General features: G+C 40.8%; 2 protein-coding genes across 3 annotated transcripts in view; one reads left to right on the top strand and one right to left on the bottom strand.

Annotated features, from left to right (window-relative positions):
- Positions 1 to 2883, top strand: part of cpsf3 (cleavage and polyadenylation specific factor 3) — an 8605-nt gene extending 5722 nt beyond the window's left edge. Inside the window, exons 15-18 of the mRNA XM_068709153.1 lie at positions 136 to 223; positions 296 to 362; positions 2089 to 2185; positions 2643 to 2883. Of these exons, the coding sequence (XP_068565254.1) occupies positions 136 to 223; positions 296 to 362; positions 2089 to 2185; positions 2643 to 2732 (342 nt within the window). The 3' untranslated portion in view covers positions 2733 to 2883. The remainder of the gene's footprint in view (positions 1 to 135; positions 224 to 295; positions 363 to 2088; positions 2186 to 2642) is intronic.
- Positions 2884 to 2994: 111 nt separating this feature from the next.
- On the bottom strand, positions 2995 to 12076 carry adam17b (ADAM metallopeptidase domain 17b). Of its 2 annotated transcripts, none has more exons than XM_068709151.1 (18): positions 11808 to 12076; positions 10857 to 10992; positions 10589 to 10722; positions 10420 to 10508; positions 9825 to 9993; positions 9132 to 9268; positions 8920 to 9006; positions 8737 to 8847; positions 8196 to 8340; positions 8036 to 8127; positions 6874 to 7026; positions 6532 to 6731; positions 6246 to 6349; positions 6033 to 6167; positions 5336 to 5466; positions 5085 to 5252; positions 4768 to 4824; positions 2995 to 4410 (listed from the first exon to the last, which is right to left on the bottom strand). In XM_068709151.1, exons 1-18 carry the CDS (start codon positions 11899 to 11901, stop codon positions 4036 to 4038), a joined length of 2517 nt encoding a protein of 838 aa, XP_068565252.1. In that variant the 5' UTR covers positions 11902 to 12076; the 3' UTR covers positions 2995 to 4035. The 2 variants fall into 2 exon arrangements, with proteins under 2 accessions (XP_068565252.1, XP_068565253.1); XM_068709152.1 differs by having other exon boundaries at positions 8211 to 8340.
- Positions 12077 to 17500: the final 5424 nt, after the last annotated feature.

The following is a 17500-nucleotide window of genomic DNA, read 5'->3' as shown; positions in this document are numbered from 1 at the left end:
GCATGCTAACGATAGCTAACTATCAGTAAACACATCTGAGGCTGATGAACGTCTTTAGTACGACACATTAACATGTTATTAACATTATTATATCAGTTCAAATGTATCTGAGATGTTTAATGTTCTCGTCCTCAGTGGATCGCCAACCCGCTCAACGACATGTACGCTGATGCCGTCACTACGGTGGTCCTGGAGGTCCAGTCCAACCCCAGCGCCCAGAAGTGTGAGTAAACGAACGCTGTGAGACGTTTAACTGATCAACAGAAACACTCTAACGTTTGATTGTTTGTTTCAGTTCTGGAAGGCAAGAAGGAAACGTTGGACATGGAGGTGTTCATGGAGAGACTGGAGCTCATGCTGCAGTGAGTACAGGTCACACACCTGCTGGACGCTTGAGTCTGACTCTCACTGAAAAATTATTCAAACTCAATCACATCTTCTTTTTTTAAGCTTAAAACCAGATAATGGTGAAACTAAGCAGTTAATCTCAGTTAAGTCTGACTTCAGAGTTGTATTGTGATCCGTGCTGTTAGAGAGATAAAGACTTTAACTTGTTTTGTCTGTCGTCTCATGACCTCGTGTCTAAAGATTTAAGGTATTTCACAGCTGGAGGCTGAGCTTCACAACAAAGAGAGGAGCTCTTAGTGAAGGCCTGATTATAGGACGGTGACTCAAGAGATCAAGTTTAATACTTCATGAATTTATTCATGTTCTCTCTAAATGTGGGTCTTAAAGCTGTGGTTTGTTTTCACAGCTTTTTGGTCAAATGTTTCTGTTCTAGTAGTGAAAGAAGTAGAACTGAATCTGTGGGCACCTCAAGAGTTTTATATTTAATACTGGACTTGTTTGTATATGTAATACTGGACTTGTTTTTATATTTAAAACTGGACTTGTTTTTATATTTAATACTGGACTTGTTTCTATATGTAAAACTGGACTTGTTTTTATATTTAATACTGGACTTGTTTTTATATTTAATACTGGACTTGTTTCTATATTTAATATTGGACTTGTTTCTATATGTAAAACTGGACTTGTTTTTATATTTAATACTGGACTTGTTTCTATATTTAATACTGGACTTGTTTCTATATGTAAAACTGGACTTGTTTTTATATTTAATACTGGACTTGTTTTTATATTTAATACTGGACTTGTTTCTATATTTAATACTGGACTTGTTTCTATATTTAATACTGGACTTGTTCTTATATTTAATACTGGACTTGTTCTTATATTTAATACTGGACTTGTTCTTATATTTAATACTGGACTTGTTTCTATATGTAAAACTGGACTTGTTTCTATATGTAAAACTGGACTTGTTTTTATATTTAATACTGGACTTGTTCTTATATTTAATATTGGACTTGTTTCTATATGTAATACTGGACTTGTTTTTATATGTAATACTGGACTTGTTTCTATATGTAATACTGGACTTGTTTTTATATTTAATACTGGACTTGTTTCTATATGTAATACTGGACTTGTTTGTATATGTAATACTGGACTTGTTCTTATATTTAATACTGGACTTGTTTTTATATGTAATACTGGACTTGTTTCTATATGTAATACTGGACTTGTTTTTATATTTAATACTGGACTTGTTTCTATATGTAATACTGGACTTGTTCTTATATTTAATACTGGACTTGTTTTTATATGTAATACTGGACTTGTTTCTATATGTAATACTGGACTTGTTTTTATATGTAATACTGGACTTGTTTTTATATGTAATACTGGACTTGTTTTTATATTTAATACTGGACTTGTTTCTATATTTAAAACTGGACATGTTTTTATATTTAATACTGGACTTGTTTCTATATTTAAAACTGGACTTGTTTTTATATTTAATACTGGACTTGTTTCTATATTTAAAACTGGACTTGTTTCTATATGTAATACTGGACTTGTTTTTATATGTAATACTGGACTTGTTTCTATATTTAATACTGGACTTGTTTCTATATTTAAAACTGGACTTGTTTTTATATTTAATACTGGACTTGTTTCTATATTTAATACTGGACTTGTTTCTCAAGCTCAGACTTAACGTTGTCGTCGTGTGTGTTGCAGCGACATGTTCGGAGACGACTGCGTGAACTTCAGAGACGGTGAAGACTTGAGTGTGACCGTGGACGGAGTCACTGCGTCCATCGACCCGGAAACCAGAGTGAGTACGGTGGCCCTCTGAGGACATTTAGGACATTCCTACCTGGTCACAACCGTTAGATCTGATCAGCTGGTGAAGATTTCTTATCGTCGGCTAACGACGTGTTGGTCCGTCTCACTTCCTGTCTCACTTCCTGTCTGTCTCGGCTCCGAGCTCATTGGTTCCCACTGAAGACGTAGATCTACGCCTAGATTTATGACACAGATATATGTGTAAACTGTAACGTTGCTGCTGAATTAATGGCGAAGTTAAGATGTTATTTTGAGTGTTGATGGAGCGGCTACAATGTTAGCGTAGCTTAGCACAGATCGAACCAAACTCCATTCAGAACACCAGCGTTTTAACAGCTGTTTGCTTGTCGTCTTGAGGAGAGAACTAAGGAAACATGAACTCAGACTTTTGATGTTGTTTCAGCTTTGTTTACTTAAATCTTCTGCCGTCTCTCTTCTGTCTCCAGTCCGTGTCGTGTACCGAGGACGAGTCTCTGAGGGACATGGTGGAGGTCGCCGTCCACCGGCTCTACGACGCACTAAGCCCCGCCTTCTGACGGTGATGTCACCAGCGGGGGTCCTCGTTTCCCTTCTGTAACAAAGAGAAACTCTTTGTTTTGAAACCTGATTCCAAAGGAATCAACAAACTGCAGCTGATTGATTTTGTACTTTGATCTGTAAAAACTAAATAAAGTTTGTCAACAGAGACTTTAAATAACAACAAACTGATGTTTTCTACACGTTGAGAAGAAATCCTGATTTTCATAATAAATGTATCTGCCAATGGGCCGTGAGTTAAACATCTCGCAGGACCTGAAGAAGAATTCAACGACTTTATTTCAGTCAGTAAAAGCCTCTTATTTTGAAACCACAGTGACGAGACAAACATCAGTGATAGTCTGTAATATATTAAAAATACCGACTAGTGCTTCTGAATACCACAGAAGAAGAGAAGGCACACTTCTGTCATTTAAACACAGTATGGCTTAATATAGGAATAAAATGACACAAACAAATACACAGGTGTTACCAAAATAAAAGCCTGAGTGGTGATTTGAAACATTTCTGTGTCAGATTTAAACATTTAACATTGTTTTATATTTATATTAAATTGGTCTCATGTTACTATGAATAAAAACATGAAAGTACAGCAAAGGAAACAAAAGATGAGAGTACTCGTTACTGAAGTACAAGTTGAGGTACTTGTACGTTAAACGATGAGTGTGTTTTAGCTCCCGTGTGTCTTCGGCTCTTTAACAATGAATGATGATGAGGAGTTACTCCTCCGGACGGTGAGGTCAACGCTCCAAAACACAAAGAGCTCGTTCAGACGACCTCCTGAAACATTTTTACATTTTTGTGTAAAAATGACAACAAAAAAAAATAAACATTTCTATTTTCGTGTCTAAAAAAAATACATGAAATATTCTTCTTCACGAAACTAAAAGAATGTTTTACTTTAATAAGTTAAATAAGAAACATGAATACGTACAGACGAAATATAAAATCATGAGACTCTACAGGTGTGTGTGTGTGTGTGTGTGTGTGTGTGTCCTCTCTCTACAGGTGTGTGTGTGTGTGTGTGTGTGTGTGTGTGTGTGTGTCCGTCCTCTCTCTACAGGTGTGTGTCCTCTCTACAGGTGTGTGTGTGTGTGTGTGTGTCCTCTCTACAGGTGTGTGTCCTCTCTAGAGGTGTGTGTCCTCTCTCTACAGGTGTGTGTCCTCTCTACAGGTGTGTGTGTGTGTGTGTGTGTGTGTGTGTGTGTGTGTGTGTGTGTGTGTGTGTCCTCTCTACAGGTGTGTGTCCTCTCTCTAGGTGCGTCTTCTCCTCAGGTGCGTCCTCTCCTCAGGTGTGTCCTCTCAGCACTGCGTCTCCTTGGTGTCTATCTGATGTTGTCTCTGCATTCTGAACATGGACGTCTTCCCGCTTCGACTCGTTACACTTTTCTCCGTCAGGTCCTCGAAGGAGCGCTGAGTCGACCCCGGCGGCCGGCCGAACGCCTCCTCCAGAGCCTCCTGGTCCAGGTGTGAGTCGAAGCCGGGGTCCTCCTGGATGGTGGCCATGCGGGGGCTGTCCAGGGGGGCGGGGGCGGGGCCTGGAGCCGGAGGGGTGCTGGTCTGATGGGGGCTGGACGGCTGGAAACGCAGCCCAGCGGAGGAGGTGCTGGTGGGGAAGGTCGGAGGTTTGAAGATCCGAACTGATGCCGACTCCAGGCTGCTCAGGAGCTCGGCATTCTGGGAAAATGAACAGTCACAGTCAGCATGTTCCCAACCGGAGCATTTGATCCGTCTTTATTGTTTTCACTTCTGATCTAAAGCTGCTACCAACAATTATTTAATTCATAAATTATCTTTTTGATTTCATTGAGTTTATTACAAATCCACGAGGACGAGGGTTTGTATTTAGTATATAGATATTTACATATTAATACACATATAACACACGTATACATGAATACTTAACACTGATGAATCATCATTATGATTTTTATGAAGTGAAACTAAAAACTGCTTTCAAGGAAAAACTTTTATATATATCTATATATATATATTTATATATATATATATATATATATATATTTATATACTCACACTGGGGAAGAACAGAGACTTGGTGTTCTGTTCATACTGTTTATCCAGCTTCTTGTCCTGAAAGAGATGAAGAGTGAGAAGACAAACAGTTGTGAGTAAAGAATCAAATAATATCAGATAATAATATTAGTGTTGACAGAAAACTGAACGTTTATTCGTTGACGAACGTCTGCAGTTACAAAATAAAAGAACTCAGTCCAAAGCCTTAAGAAGCTGTTGGTCAGCTGGATGAATTGGACCGGACCTTTGAAAGTGACAGAGTTTAACCTGAAATGAAACCCTGGTGACACAGACACAGTCTTCTGGTATTGACCCACCACACAGTGGACCAGGATGCTGAAGGGAACCCAGAACAGCAGAGAGAACGCCACCACGGAACCCACGATGTTGTCGGCCAGAAACGTCCCGAAGGTGTTGATGTCCAGTTTATCGATGAAGTCCCACAGACGCTCCACCACGTCCTGGACCTGCTTCATGCACTTCCCCTGCAGAGACCGCATGCACACAAACGCGTCACGAGAAGCCGGCTGCGTCGGGGTTTTCGTGAGAGACGAAGATGTGGACTCACCGCTCCGTCACAGAAGCCCACGGTGCAGGGTTTCCCTTTACGCAGGAACAGGAAGCTGCCCTCCACGTCCCGGTACGGAGCGCAGACGCCGGCGCTGCCGCGACAGCAGACTTTACAAGAAGAGTTGGTTTCTACAGAGGAGAAGGAAACGCAACTCTTTAGTGTCTGCAGAGCGGAGATCCACCACCACGAGGAGGAGGAGGAGGAGGAGGAGGAGGAGGAGGAGTGAAAATGACCATGGGGCGTTTGGGGACTAAAATGAGCGTGGGGCGTTTGGGGACTAAAATGAGCGTGGGGCGTTTGGGGACTAAAATGAACGTGGGGCGTTTGGGGACTAAAATGAACGTGGGGCGTTTGGGAACTAAAATGAACGTGGGGCGTTTGGGGACTAAAATGAACGTGGGGCGTTTGGGGACTAAAATGAACGTGGGGCGTTTGGGGACTAAAATGAGCGTGGGGCGTTTGGGGACTAAAATGAACGTGGGGCGGTTGGGGACTAAAATGAACGTGGGGCGTTTGGGGACCAAAATGAACGTGGGGCGTTTGGGGACTAAAATGAACGTGAAGAATCAATACTTTAGCTACATTTAACTGATAATACTCACATCATTTTACATGCAGTGGAGTATTTTAACAGTGTGGTATGTGTACTTTTACATGCAGTGGAGTATTTTCAGTGTGTTTTGTGTACTTTTACCGTTGCAGGCGCAGGGCTGCAGCTTCAGGACGGCCTGACAGAAGGGGACACACTCTCCCTTCAGACACTGTCCGCTGTCCAGACACACGGTCTCATCTGCAGCGTTCTCTGGAGGAGGACACTCGCTGCTGTTTCCTGTCAAACACAAAGCCTCCGTCACTCCGGGGCCTCCGCACACCTCCTGGTCATAGGAGCTGTGGGCCGTGGGCTCACCTGTGCAGTACGAGTGTCCTTTACAGGTGGCGTCGATGGGCTCCTGACACACTTCTCCTTCGGACTCGAACCTGCAGTTCTTACAGCACGCACTGTTCCTGTCGCTGAACACAGAGAGAAACATCTGGATCTTTAGATGTAGCCTAGAACCAAACCTGCTGCCGCTACCTGGACACCATCTCAACCTGAGGGTCTCAACCTGGGGGTCTGGACCCCACAAGGGGTCGCAAGCTGGAGACAACCTCCGGTTCTCCATATGTTAAAGCTGCATTCTCTTTCCTCTGACCTGCACTGAGCTCCGGAGGTCAGCCGGCACTCGGCGGTGCAGCAGCGGTCCGAGTTGATGTGCAGCAGCCCCGGGTCGCACTCCTCTCCCTGCTCCACCCGAGAGTTACCGCACACGTTGGTGTTCCTCCGCCTGAAGCAGGACGCGGCCTTGGACCTCAGCCGCTTCACGATGGAGCGCTTACTGCAGTCGGAGAACATCTGGACATGGAAACATGGAACACACCACTGTGTAAGATGGTACCGCCATGTTATATATGTATAACTATATGTGTATATATATATATATATATATATGTATATATACACACACACATATACACACACACATATATCGACGCACCTTGTTGTGGACGTGGTCTCCGCTCACAGCGATCGGGTACATGACGTACTTCCCTCCCTGGTCCTCTCTCGGGGCGCAGTACGGGATGTTGTCCGGGTCGTGTTCTGCTCCAAAGTTATGACCGAGTTCATGAGTCGTCACCAGGTCGGCTTCCTGAGGAGGAGACAGCACATGTTAGAGGAGGAGCAGGAGGAGGAGGAGGAGGAGGAGGAGACAGCACACGTTAGAGGAGGAGCAGGAGGAGGAGGAGGAGGAGGAGGAGACAGCACACGTTAGAGGAGGAGCAGGAGGAGGAGGAGGAGACAGCACACGTTAGAGGAGGAGCAGGAGGAGGAGGAGGAGACAGCACACGTTAGAGGAGGAGCAGGAGACAACACACGTTAGAGGAGGAGCAGCAGGAGGAGGAGGAGACAACACATGTTAGAGGAGGAGGAGGAGGAGACAACACACGTTAGAGGAGGAGGAGGAGACAGCACACGTTAAAGGAGGAGCAGGAGGAGGAGGAGGAGACAACACACGTTAGAGGAGGAGAAGGAGGAGGAGGAGACAGCACACGTTAGAGGAGGAGCAGGAGGAGACAGCACACGTTAGAGGAGGAGCAGGAGACAACACACGTTAGAGGAGGAGCAGGAGGAGGAGGAGGAGACAGCACATGTTAGAGGAGGAGGAGGAGACAACACATGTTAGAGGAGGAGCAGCAGGAGGAGGAGGAGACAACACAAGTTAGAGGAGGAGGAGGAGGAGACAACACACGTTAGAGGAGGAGGAGACAGCACACGTTAAAGGAGGAGCAGGAGGAGGAGGAGGAGACAGCACACGTTAGAGGAGGAGCAGGAGACAACACACGTTAGAGGAGGAGCAGGAGGAGGAGGAGGAGACAGCACATGTTAGAGGAGGAGGAGGAGACAACACATGTTAGAGGAGGAGCAGCAGGAGGAGGAGGAGACAACACATGTTAGAGGAGGAGGAGGAGGAGACAACATACGTTAGAGGAGGAGGAGGAGACAGCACACGTTAAAGGAGGAGCAGGAGGAGGAGGAGGAGACAACACACGTTAGAGGAGGAGCAGGAGGAGGAGGAGGAGACAACACACGTTAGAGGAGGAGGAGACAGCCCACGTTAGAGGAGGAGCAGGAGGAGGAGGAGGAGGAGGAGAACCCACCTTAGTGAGGATGGTCTTCCCGTAGTTCTTGGTGCTGGTCAGTCCCGTGTTGAGGTAGATCGCTCCTTGCTCGTTCGTCGATGACGGACAACCTTCAGAACAAACACAGTTATGATCTCACTGCCGGTGATTGAGGAGAATCCAGACGTCAGGACTTCACCTTTGGAGCAGAGACCTCCGGGGATGTCCGGTTTGGACGGAGCCACGTAGGCCAGACCCAGAGTCCCCTCATCGAAGTCCTGGTAGGTGAAGAGGTGAGCCAGGCAGACGGAGGACGCGTTCTCTGCGATGTCCACGCTGAACTGCTGCAGAGACGCAAAACACACGCAGGAAGATCAAAACCTGCCGCCTACATTACCCACAATGCAACTCTCCCTCTGACTGCTGTGTGGTAGATTGTGGTGTGTTATGCTAGTTAGTAGTGGTCAGTGTATCGATGTAGTTTTGGTGATAAACTTGAATAAATCCAGTAGTCTGAAGGAGATGTTTTGCAGCTAACGTAGCAGCTAACGTAGCCTGCAGCAGAGATGAGCAGCAGCTACAGAGGTCTCACTCCGCTCTACTTTCTAACTTTTAGTCTCCAACCGAACGCTGACTCGAGTGACATGACTTGAGGACACCAATCACACAGCAGCTCCTCTGAACACCCAGAAGTCTTTACTTATTTTCTCGGATTTGTTTTACTTGATATATTTTTTTACCTCCAGCAGCTTCTTGACGTCCCAGACTCCTCGACCCTTCTCTGGACTTCCTTCCATGTTGAAGTGACTTTTTCCCCGATCGACGGTGGTCGGATTCTTCCTGATGATGATCTGACCGGAGACTCACAGTTTACACTCGGTCGACGCGTCGCTTTAAACCACAGAGCTCTACCTGTTCCTCACCTGCTGGATCTGAACGCCGTAGCCCACGAACTCGTCGTCCCACGACGTGTTTCTGTAGATGTCGTCCACGCGATCGATCAGCTCGATCTGAAGACACAGTGGGGGGGGGTGTTAGTGGAGGAGGTGGAGGAGGAGGAGGAGGAGGAGGAGGAGGAGGAGGAGGTGGAGGAGTAGGAGGTGGTGTAGAATCAGAGCGACATGTTGGGGCTGACCAGGTAGTTGAGGGTGGTGCTCTCTTCCTCGCGGCCCATGTGTTGGAAGAAGCGATGGTCGGCCACCAGCAGCAGAGGACAGGTGTTCTTCCTGTGGTCGTGCAGCTGACGCCTCCCTCTGGACACCGACTCAAACACTGATATTATATCAAACAAAACACTGATATTATATCAAACAAAACACTGATATTATATCAAACAAAACACTGATATTATATCAAACAAAACACTGATATTATATTAAATAAAACAATGTCAGAACAAGTTATTAGTTACTAGTTATCTACAGTCACAGTCCTTCAGATCATGTGAGCCAGTTAGTTGTTGGGTTCCATCAAAGGTCAGAACTTATTGATCTTTCAAGTCAGTCACAAACCAACTAAGTTGAAATGATGTTTAAAAAATCAGGGAGCTCTTTGTTTCACATTAAAAGCTCTTTGTTTCACATTAAAAGCTATATTTTCACAATAAAAGCTATCTTTTCACATTAAAAGCTCTTTCTGTCACATTAAAAGCTCTTTGTTTCACATTAAAAGCTATATTTTCACAATAAAAGCAATTTTTTCACATTAAAAGCTATTTGTTTCACATTAAAAGCCGTTTTTTTCAAATTAAAAGCATCCCAAAGGTGGATCACACAGTTTTTTATTGTTACAGGAAATGTTCTTCCGTCCGCGTTAAAAGTCGACTGACCTTCTTCTTCTTCGGTGGTTTTGAGGCCGTCGGGCAGCAGGCGGCCGTGGTCGGAGGTCACGTAGCCACAGACCGAAGGCTGCTGCAGGCGGCTGAGGTTCCTGATGTCCTCTGAGCGGTAGACCAGCAGACGACCATCAGGGGGCGCCGACGTGAACCTCCACAGAGGCTGAACACACAATCACAGCAGCAACGAGTTCAGAAGCTACAAACTGCAACGGTTTGATATTGTTCCTTAATAACACAAACTGTTAGACGACAGCGTTTATCAACCAGGACAGACAAAGTCATTATCAACCTGTAAACATGTTGGATATTTATATTACAGTGTTTTACAGTTCATGTTAAATAAATGATTACATAAATTCAACTTGCTTTCTTTTCTATGAGTGATGTCATCATAACTGTAGACATGTTCTAGTTCTCTCTACTTCTAGTCATCGTGGTTCTGTTTCATACAGGAGCAGGACTTTTATTTTGAAAGGAGAAACAAGACCACAGAGAGAAGAACGTCCTGAGGGTCAACAGGTGAATCTCACACGTTTCTTGAATGATAATAAATAAGATAAGAAGTGTAAACATCAATGTATCTCACCTCCACGTTGTACTCGGCCTCGTTGGTGAGGATGTGAGCGGAGAACTCGTGGTCGTCTATGTGAGCCTGAACTCGAGAGTTTTCCTCCCCTGAAACAGAAGATGAATGAATGAATGAATGAATGAATGAATGAATAAATTAAGCTGTTTCTGTTTCAGGCTTGTCTCACCGATCACGTGTCCCGTGAAGTAGTTGTGTCTGTTGACCGAGCAGCTCCGCTCTCGTCCGTCCTCGTCCACGACCACGGCTCTGAAGTCCTCAGTGAACAGCTGGTCGTTGGTCCTCAGGTAGAGTCTGAACTGCCTGCTCACACACACACACACACACACACACACACACACACACACACACACACACACACACACACACACGCGGTTGCCGTCAGGCTGCACCGGGCTCTTTGTGACCCGTACGAGATGAGATGTGCGTCGTCTCACCTCTGCAGGGCGGTGAAGCTGAGCAGCTTCTCCAGGTGAGTCTGAGTCTGGACGTCGCGGCGGCGGACGGAGTGAGTCTGCAGGCTGGAGAGAGGCAGCACCTCGAAGTCCTCCAGCATCGACCTGAGAGACGCCGCTGAGGGAGCAAAGTCACGCAGGCTCAGAGACCCTGACCAATCAGAGCTCATCGTCTCTCACAAGTTGTGCAGAGGAAATCTTTACTTATTATTATTATTATTAGTTACTTATTATCTCGTAAATATTACATAAAAAAATATGTTGTCATTTAAAACTCATTCGACACAAAACCTCTTTTTATTGACTAAACACGAGACAGTTATTTACTTTTTATGAAAAATAATATATATTTATATTCATTATAATGAATATATATTTTATAATGAATATATATTGTATTATAATGAATATATTTTTATATTTTATTATAATGAATATATATTTTGTAATAATAATATATATATTTATATTTTATTATAATGAATATATATTTTATTATAATGAATATATATTTTATAATAATATATATATATATTTATATTTTATTATAATGAATATATATTTTGTAATAATAATATATATATTTTATTATAATGAATATATATTTTATTATAATGAATATATATTTTGTAATAATAATATATATATTTATATTTTATTATAATGAATATATATTTTATTATAATGAATATATATTTTATAATAATAATATATATATATATATTTTATTATAATGAATATATATTTTATAATAATAATATATATATTTATATTTTATTATAATGAATATATATTTTATTATAATGTTGTCTCTTTGGCAGCTCCGAGCTTCTATACTTGTCCATTAACTGAAGTCTGGCTCGTTGCTTTAGGACCATTAAACCAGACTATTCTATAAACGTTAATGATTAATAACTCATTATAGTCACTTACTGTAATGTTGCTCTTCTGCAGCCGGTGAAACGGCGGTTTCAGAGAGGAGGAAGAGGAAGAAGAAGAAGAAGAAGAAGAAGAGTTCTCTTCTCATGTTTGATGTTTAGATTGTTTCAGTTTAAAAGTCTCGACCCTTCACATTAAAACGTCTTTAACGACAGTTTATTAAAACACACTTTTATAATAAAAACACATTATAAATGAATCTCGTCCGTTTTGAACTCTTTTGTTGTTTAAAAACAGGCAGAAAAAAACAAAACGTCTTCAGTCCGAAAAACCAGGAAGAGAAAAAGAGTGAAGCTAGCGGACACCGGCGGAAGTACGTATCACTGCCTTCACAATAAGAGACAACTCAAGCGGCTAGAATCAGGGCAACAAGTCGAATAATATAAATACAGATACATTGCGTTGTATGGGCTTTTATTCTTTTATTGTTATGATAATTATGTGATATGATAATTATATATATGAATTTTTTTTTATAAATATGCAGTAAAAATAAAAAACTTTGTATGCAAAATCCCAAAACATTTCGACCTAAAATCAGATTTTCACAGACAATGCTTAATTTTGAAAACCTGTCATCGTATTGTGCTCTTATTGTGGCCAGCTTGACACTGGTTAGTCAACCACGCTGGAATAATAAAGAAAAAAGACTGAGAGAAAATGTAAAAATTAATATTCGAGTGTTTTGTTCAGTGTTGTGAGTGAAAAGAGTTAAAACTGCTGAAGAAGCTTCAAATAAATGAGATAAAAGTGAAAAATGTCGTCCAGCTTATGTAATAACAGAGAGACATCTGGCAGCTCTATTTATAACTTCTGATCTCATGAAATCAGCTTTTATGACCAGAGACATTCAACTAGATACATTCAACTAGAGACATTCAACTAGATACATTCAACTAGAGACGTTCAACTAGATACATTCAACTAGAGACATTCAACTAGATACATTCAACTAGAGACATTCAACAAGATACGTTCAACTAGATATGTTCAACTAGAGACGTTCAACTAGATACATTCAACTAGAGACATTCAACTAGATACGTTCAACTAGAGACATTCAACTAGATACATTCAACTACAGACGTTCAACTAGATACATTCAACTAGATACATTCAACTAGAGACATTCAACTAGATACATTCAACTAGAGACGTTCAACTAGAGACGTTCAACTAGATACATTCAACTAGAGACATTCAACTAGATACATTCAACTAGAGACCTTCAACTAGATACATTCAACTAGAGACATTCAACTAGATACGTTCAACTAGAGACATTCAACTAGATACATTCAACTACAGACGTTCAACTAGATACATTCAACTAGATACATTCAACTAGAGACATTCAACTAGATACATTCAACTAGAGACATTCAACTAGAGACGTTCAACTAGAGACGTTCAACTAGATACATTCAACTAAAGACATTCAACTAGATACATTCAACTAGATACATTCAACTAGATACATTCAACTAGAGACATTCAACTAGATACATTCAACTACAGACGTTCAACTAGAGACGTTCAGCTAGATACATTCAACTACAGACGTTCAACTAGAGACATTCAACTAGATACATTCAACTAGAGACATTCAACTAGATACATTCAACTAGAGACATTCAACTAGATACGTTCAACTAGAGACGTTCAACTAGATACATTCAACTAGAGACATTCAACTAGATACATTCAACTAGAGACATTCAACTAGATACATTCAACTAGAGACGTTCAACTAGATACGTTCAACTAGAGACGTTCAACTAGATACATTCAACTACAAACGTTCAACTAGATACATTCAACTAGATACATTCAACTAGAGACATTCAACTAGATACGTTCAACTAGAGACGTTCAACTAGATACATTCAACTAGAGACGTTCAACTAGATACATTCAACTAAAGACATTCAACTAGATACATTCAACTAGAGACATTCAACTAGATACGTTCAACTAGAGACGTTCAACTAGATACATTCAACTACAGACGTTCAACTAGATACATTCAACTAGATACATTCAACTAGAGACATTCAACTAGATACATTCAACTAGAGACATTCAACTAGATACGTTCAACTAGAGACGTTCAACTAGATACGTTCAACTAGAGACATTCAACTAGATACATTCAACTAGAGACATTCAACTAGATACGTTCAACTAGAGACGTTCAACTAGATACATTCAACTAGAGACATTCAACTAGAGACGTTCAACTAGATACATTCAACTAGAGACGTTCAACTAGATACATTCAACTAGAGACGTTCAACTAGAGACGTTCAACTAGAGACGTTCAACTAGATACATTCAACTAGAGACGTTCAACTAGAGACGTTCAACTACAGACATTCAACTAGATACATTCAACTAGATACATTCAACTAGAGACGTTCAACTAGATACATTCAACTAGAGACATTCAACTAGATACGTTCAACTAGAGACGTTCAACTAGATACATTCAACTAGAGACGTTCAACTAGAGACATTCAACTAGAGACGTTCAACTACAGACGTTCAACTAGATACATTCAACTAGATACATTCAACTAGAGACGTTCAACTAGAGACGTTCAACTACAGACGTTCAACTAGAGACATTCAACTAGATACGTTCAACTAGAGACGTTCAACTACAGACGTTCAACTAGATACATTCAACTAGAGACGTTCAACTAGATACATTCAACTAGAGACGTTCAACTAGATACATTCAACTAGAGACGTTCAACTAGAGACATTCAACTAGATACATTCAACGAGATACATTCAACTAGATACATTCAACTAGAGACGTTCAACTAGAGACGTTCAACTAGAGACGTTCAACTAGATACATTCAACTAGATACATTCAACTAGAGACATTCAACTAGAGACGTTCAACTAGAGACGTTCAACTAGAAACGTTCAACTAGAGACGTTCAACTACAGACGTTCAACTACAGACGTTCAACTAGAGACGTTCAACTAGAGACGTTCAACTAGATACGTTCAACTAGATACGTTCAACTAGAGACGTTCAACTAGAGACATTCAACTAGATACATTCAACTAGAGACGTTCAACTAGAGACATTCAACTAGAGACATTCAACTAGATACATTCAACTAGATACATTCAACTAGAGACATTCAACTAGAGACATTCAACTAGATACGTTCAACTAGAGACGTTCAACTAGATACATTCAACTAGAGACGTTCAACTAGAGACATTCAACTAGAGACGTTCAACTACAGACGTTCAACTAGATACATTCAACTAGATACATTCAACTAGAGACGTTCAACTAGAGACGTTCAACTACAGACGTTCAACTAGATACATTCAACTAGAGACATTCAACTAGATACGTTCAACTAGAGACGTTCAACTAGATACATTCAACTAGAGACGTTCAACTAGAGACATTCAACTAGAGACGTTCAACTACAGACGTTCAACTAGATACATTCAACTAGATACATTCAACTAGAGACGTTCAACTAGAGACGTTCAACTACAGACGTTCAACTAGAGACATTCAACTAGATACGTTCAACTAGAGACGTTCAACTACAGACGTTCAACTAGATACATTCAACTAGAGACGTTCAACTAGATACATTCAACTAGAGACGTTCAACTAGATACATTCAACTAGAGACGTTCAACTAGAGACATTCAACTAGATACATTCAACGAGATACATTCAACTAGATACATTCAACTAGAGACGTTCAACTAGAGACGTTCAACTAGAGACGTTCAACTAGATACATTCAACTAGATACATTCAACTAGAGACATTCAACTAGAGACGTTCAACTAGAGACGTTCAACTAGAAACGTTCAACTAGAGACGTTCAACTACAGACGTTCAACTACAGACGTTCAACTAGAGACGTTCAACTAGAGACGTTCAACTAGATACGTTCAACTAGATACGTTCAACTAGAGACGTTCAACTAGAGACATTCAACTAGATACATTCAACTAGAGACGTTCAACTAGAGACATTCAACTAGAGACATTCAACTAGATACATTCAACTAGATACATTCAACTAGAGACATTCAACTACAGACATTCAACTAGATACATTCAACTAGATACGTTCAACTAGAGACGTTCAACTAGAGACGTTCAACTAGATACATTCAACTAGATACATTCAACTAGAGAAGTTCAACTAGATACGTTCAACTAGATACATTCAACTAGAGACGTTCAACTAGAGACGTTCAACTAGAGACGTTCAACTAGAGACGTTCAACTAGATACATTCAACTAGAGACGTTCAACTAGAGACGTTCAACTACAGACATTCAACTAGATACATTCAACTAGATACATTCAACTAGAGACGTTCAACTAGATACATTCAACTAGAGACATTCAACTAGATACATTCAACTAGAGACGTTCAACTAGAGACGTTCAACTAGAGACGTTCAACTAGATACATTCAACTAGAGACGTTCAACTAGAGACGTTCAACTACAGACATTCAACTAGATACATTCAACTAGATACATTCAACTAGAGACGTTCAACTAGATACATTCAACTAGAGACATTCAACTAGATACATTCAACTAGAGACGTTCAACTAGAAACATTCAACTAGAGACGTTCAACTACAGACGTTCAACTAGATACATTCAACTAGATACATTCAACTAGAGACGTTCAACTAGAGACATTCAACTAGATACATTCAACTAGAGACGTTCAACTAGAGACATTCAACTAGAGACATTCAACTAGATACATTCAACTAGATACATTCAACTAGAGACATTCAACTACAGACATTCAACTAGATACGTTCAACTAGATACGTTCAACTAGAGACGTTCAACTAGAGACGTTCAACTAGATACATTCAACTAGATACATTCAACTAGAGACGTTCAACTAGATACGTTCAACTAGATACATTCAACTAGAGACGTTCAACTAGAGACGTTCAACTAGAGACATTCAACTAGATACGTTCAACTAGAGATGTTCAACTAGAGACGTTCAACTAGAGACGTTCAACTAGAGACGTTCAACTAGAGACATTCAACTAGATACGTTCAACTAGAGACGTTCAACTAGATACGTTCAACTAGAAACGTTCAACTAGAGACGTTCAACTAGATACGTTCAACTAGAGACGTTCAACTACAGACTTTCAACTAGATACATTCAACTAGAGACGTTCAACTAGATACATTCAACTAGAGACGTTCAACTAGAGACGTTCAACTAGATACATTCAACTAGAGACGTTCAACTAAAGACGTTCAACTACAGACTTTCAACTAGATACATTCAACTAGAGACATTCAACTAGAGACATTCAACTAGATACATTCAACTAGAGACGTTCAACTAGAGACGTTCAACTAGATACGTTCAACTAGAGACGTTCAACTAGAGACGTTCAACTAGAGACATTCAACTAGATACATTCAACTAGATACATTCAACTAGAGACGTTCAACTAGAGACATTCAACTAGAGACGTTCAACTAGATACATTCAACTAGATACATTCAACTCGAGACGTTCAACTAGATACGTTCAACTAGATACATTCAACTAGAGACGTTCAACTACAGACGTTCAACTACAGACGTTCAACTAGATACGTTCAACTAGAGACGTTCAACTAGATACATTCAACTA

Source organism: Cebidichthys violaceus, unplaced genomic scaffold (genome assembly GCF_023349555.1).
Source record: "Cebidichthys violaceus isolate CVI_PGR_0920_01 unplaced genomic scaffold, fCebVio1.0.p SCAF_14, whole genome shotgun sequence".
Taxonomy (NCBI): domain Eukaryota; kingdom Metazoa; phylum Chordata; class Actinopteri; order Perciformes; family Stichaeidae; genus Cebidichthys; species Cebidichthys violaceus.
This window is presented reverse-complemented; position numbering and strand designations above follow the sequence as displayed.

Bases quoted from the DNA above. Each gene is read 5' to 3' on its own strand.
- adam17b (XM_068709151.1), bottom strand. From the start codon at position 11,901: ATGAGAAGAGAACTCTTCTTCTTCTTCTTCTTCTTCTTCCTCTTCCTC. The intron at 5,253-5,335 runs GTGAGTCCACAT...CGGTCTCTGCAG, and splicing joins TGGGCTTCTGTGACGGAGCG to GGGAAGTGCATGAAGCAGGT. The intron at 4,411-4,767 runs GTGAGTATATAA...TCATTTTCCCAG, and splicing joins AGTCTCTGTTCTTCCCCAGT to AATGCCGAGCTCCTGAGCAG.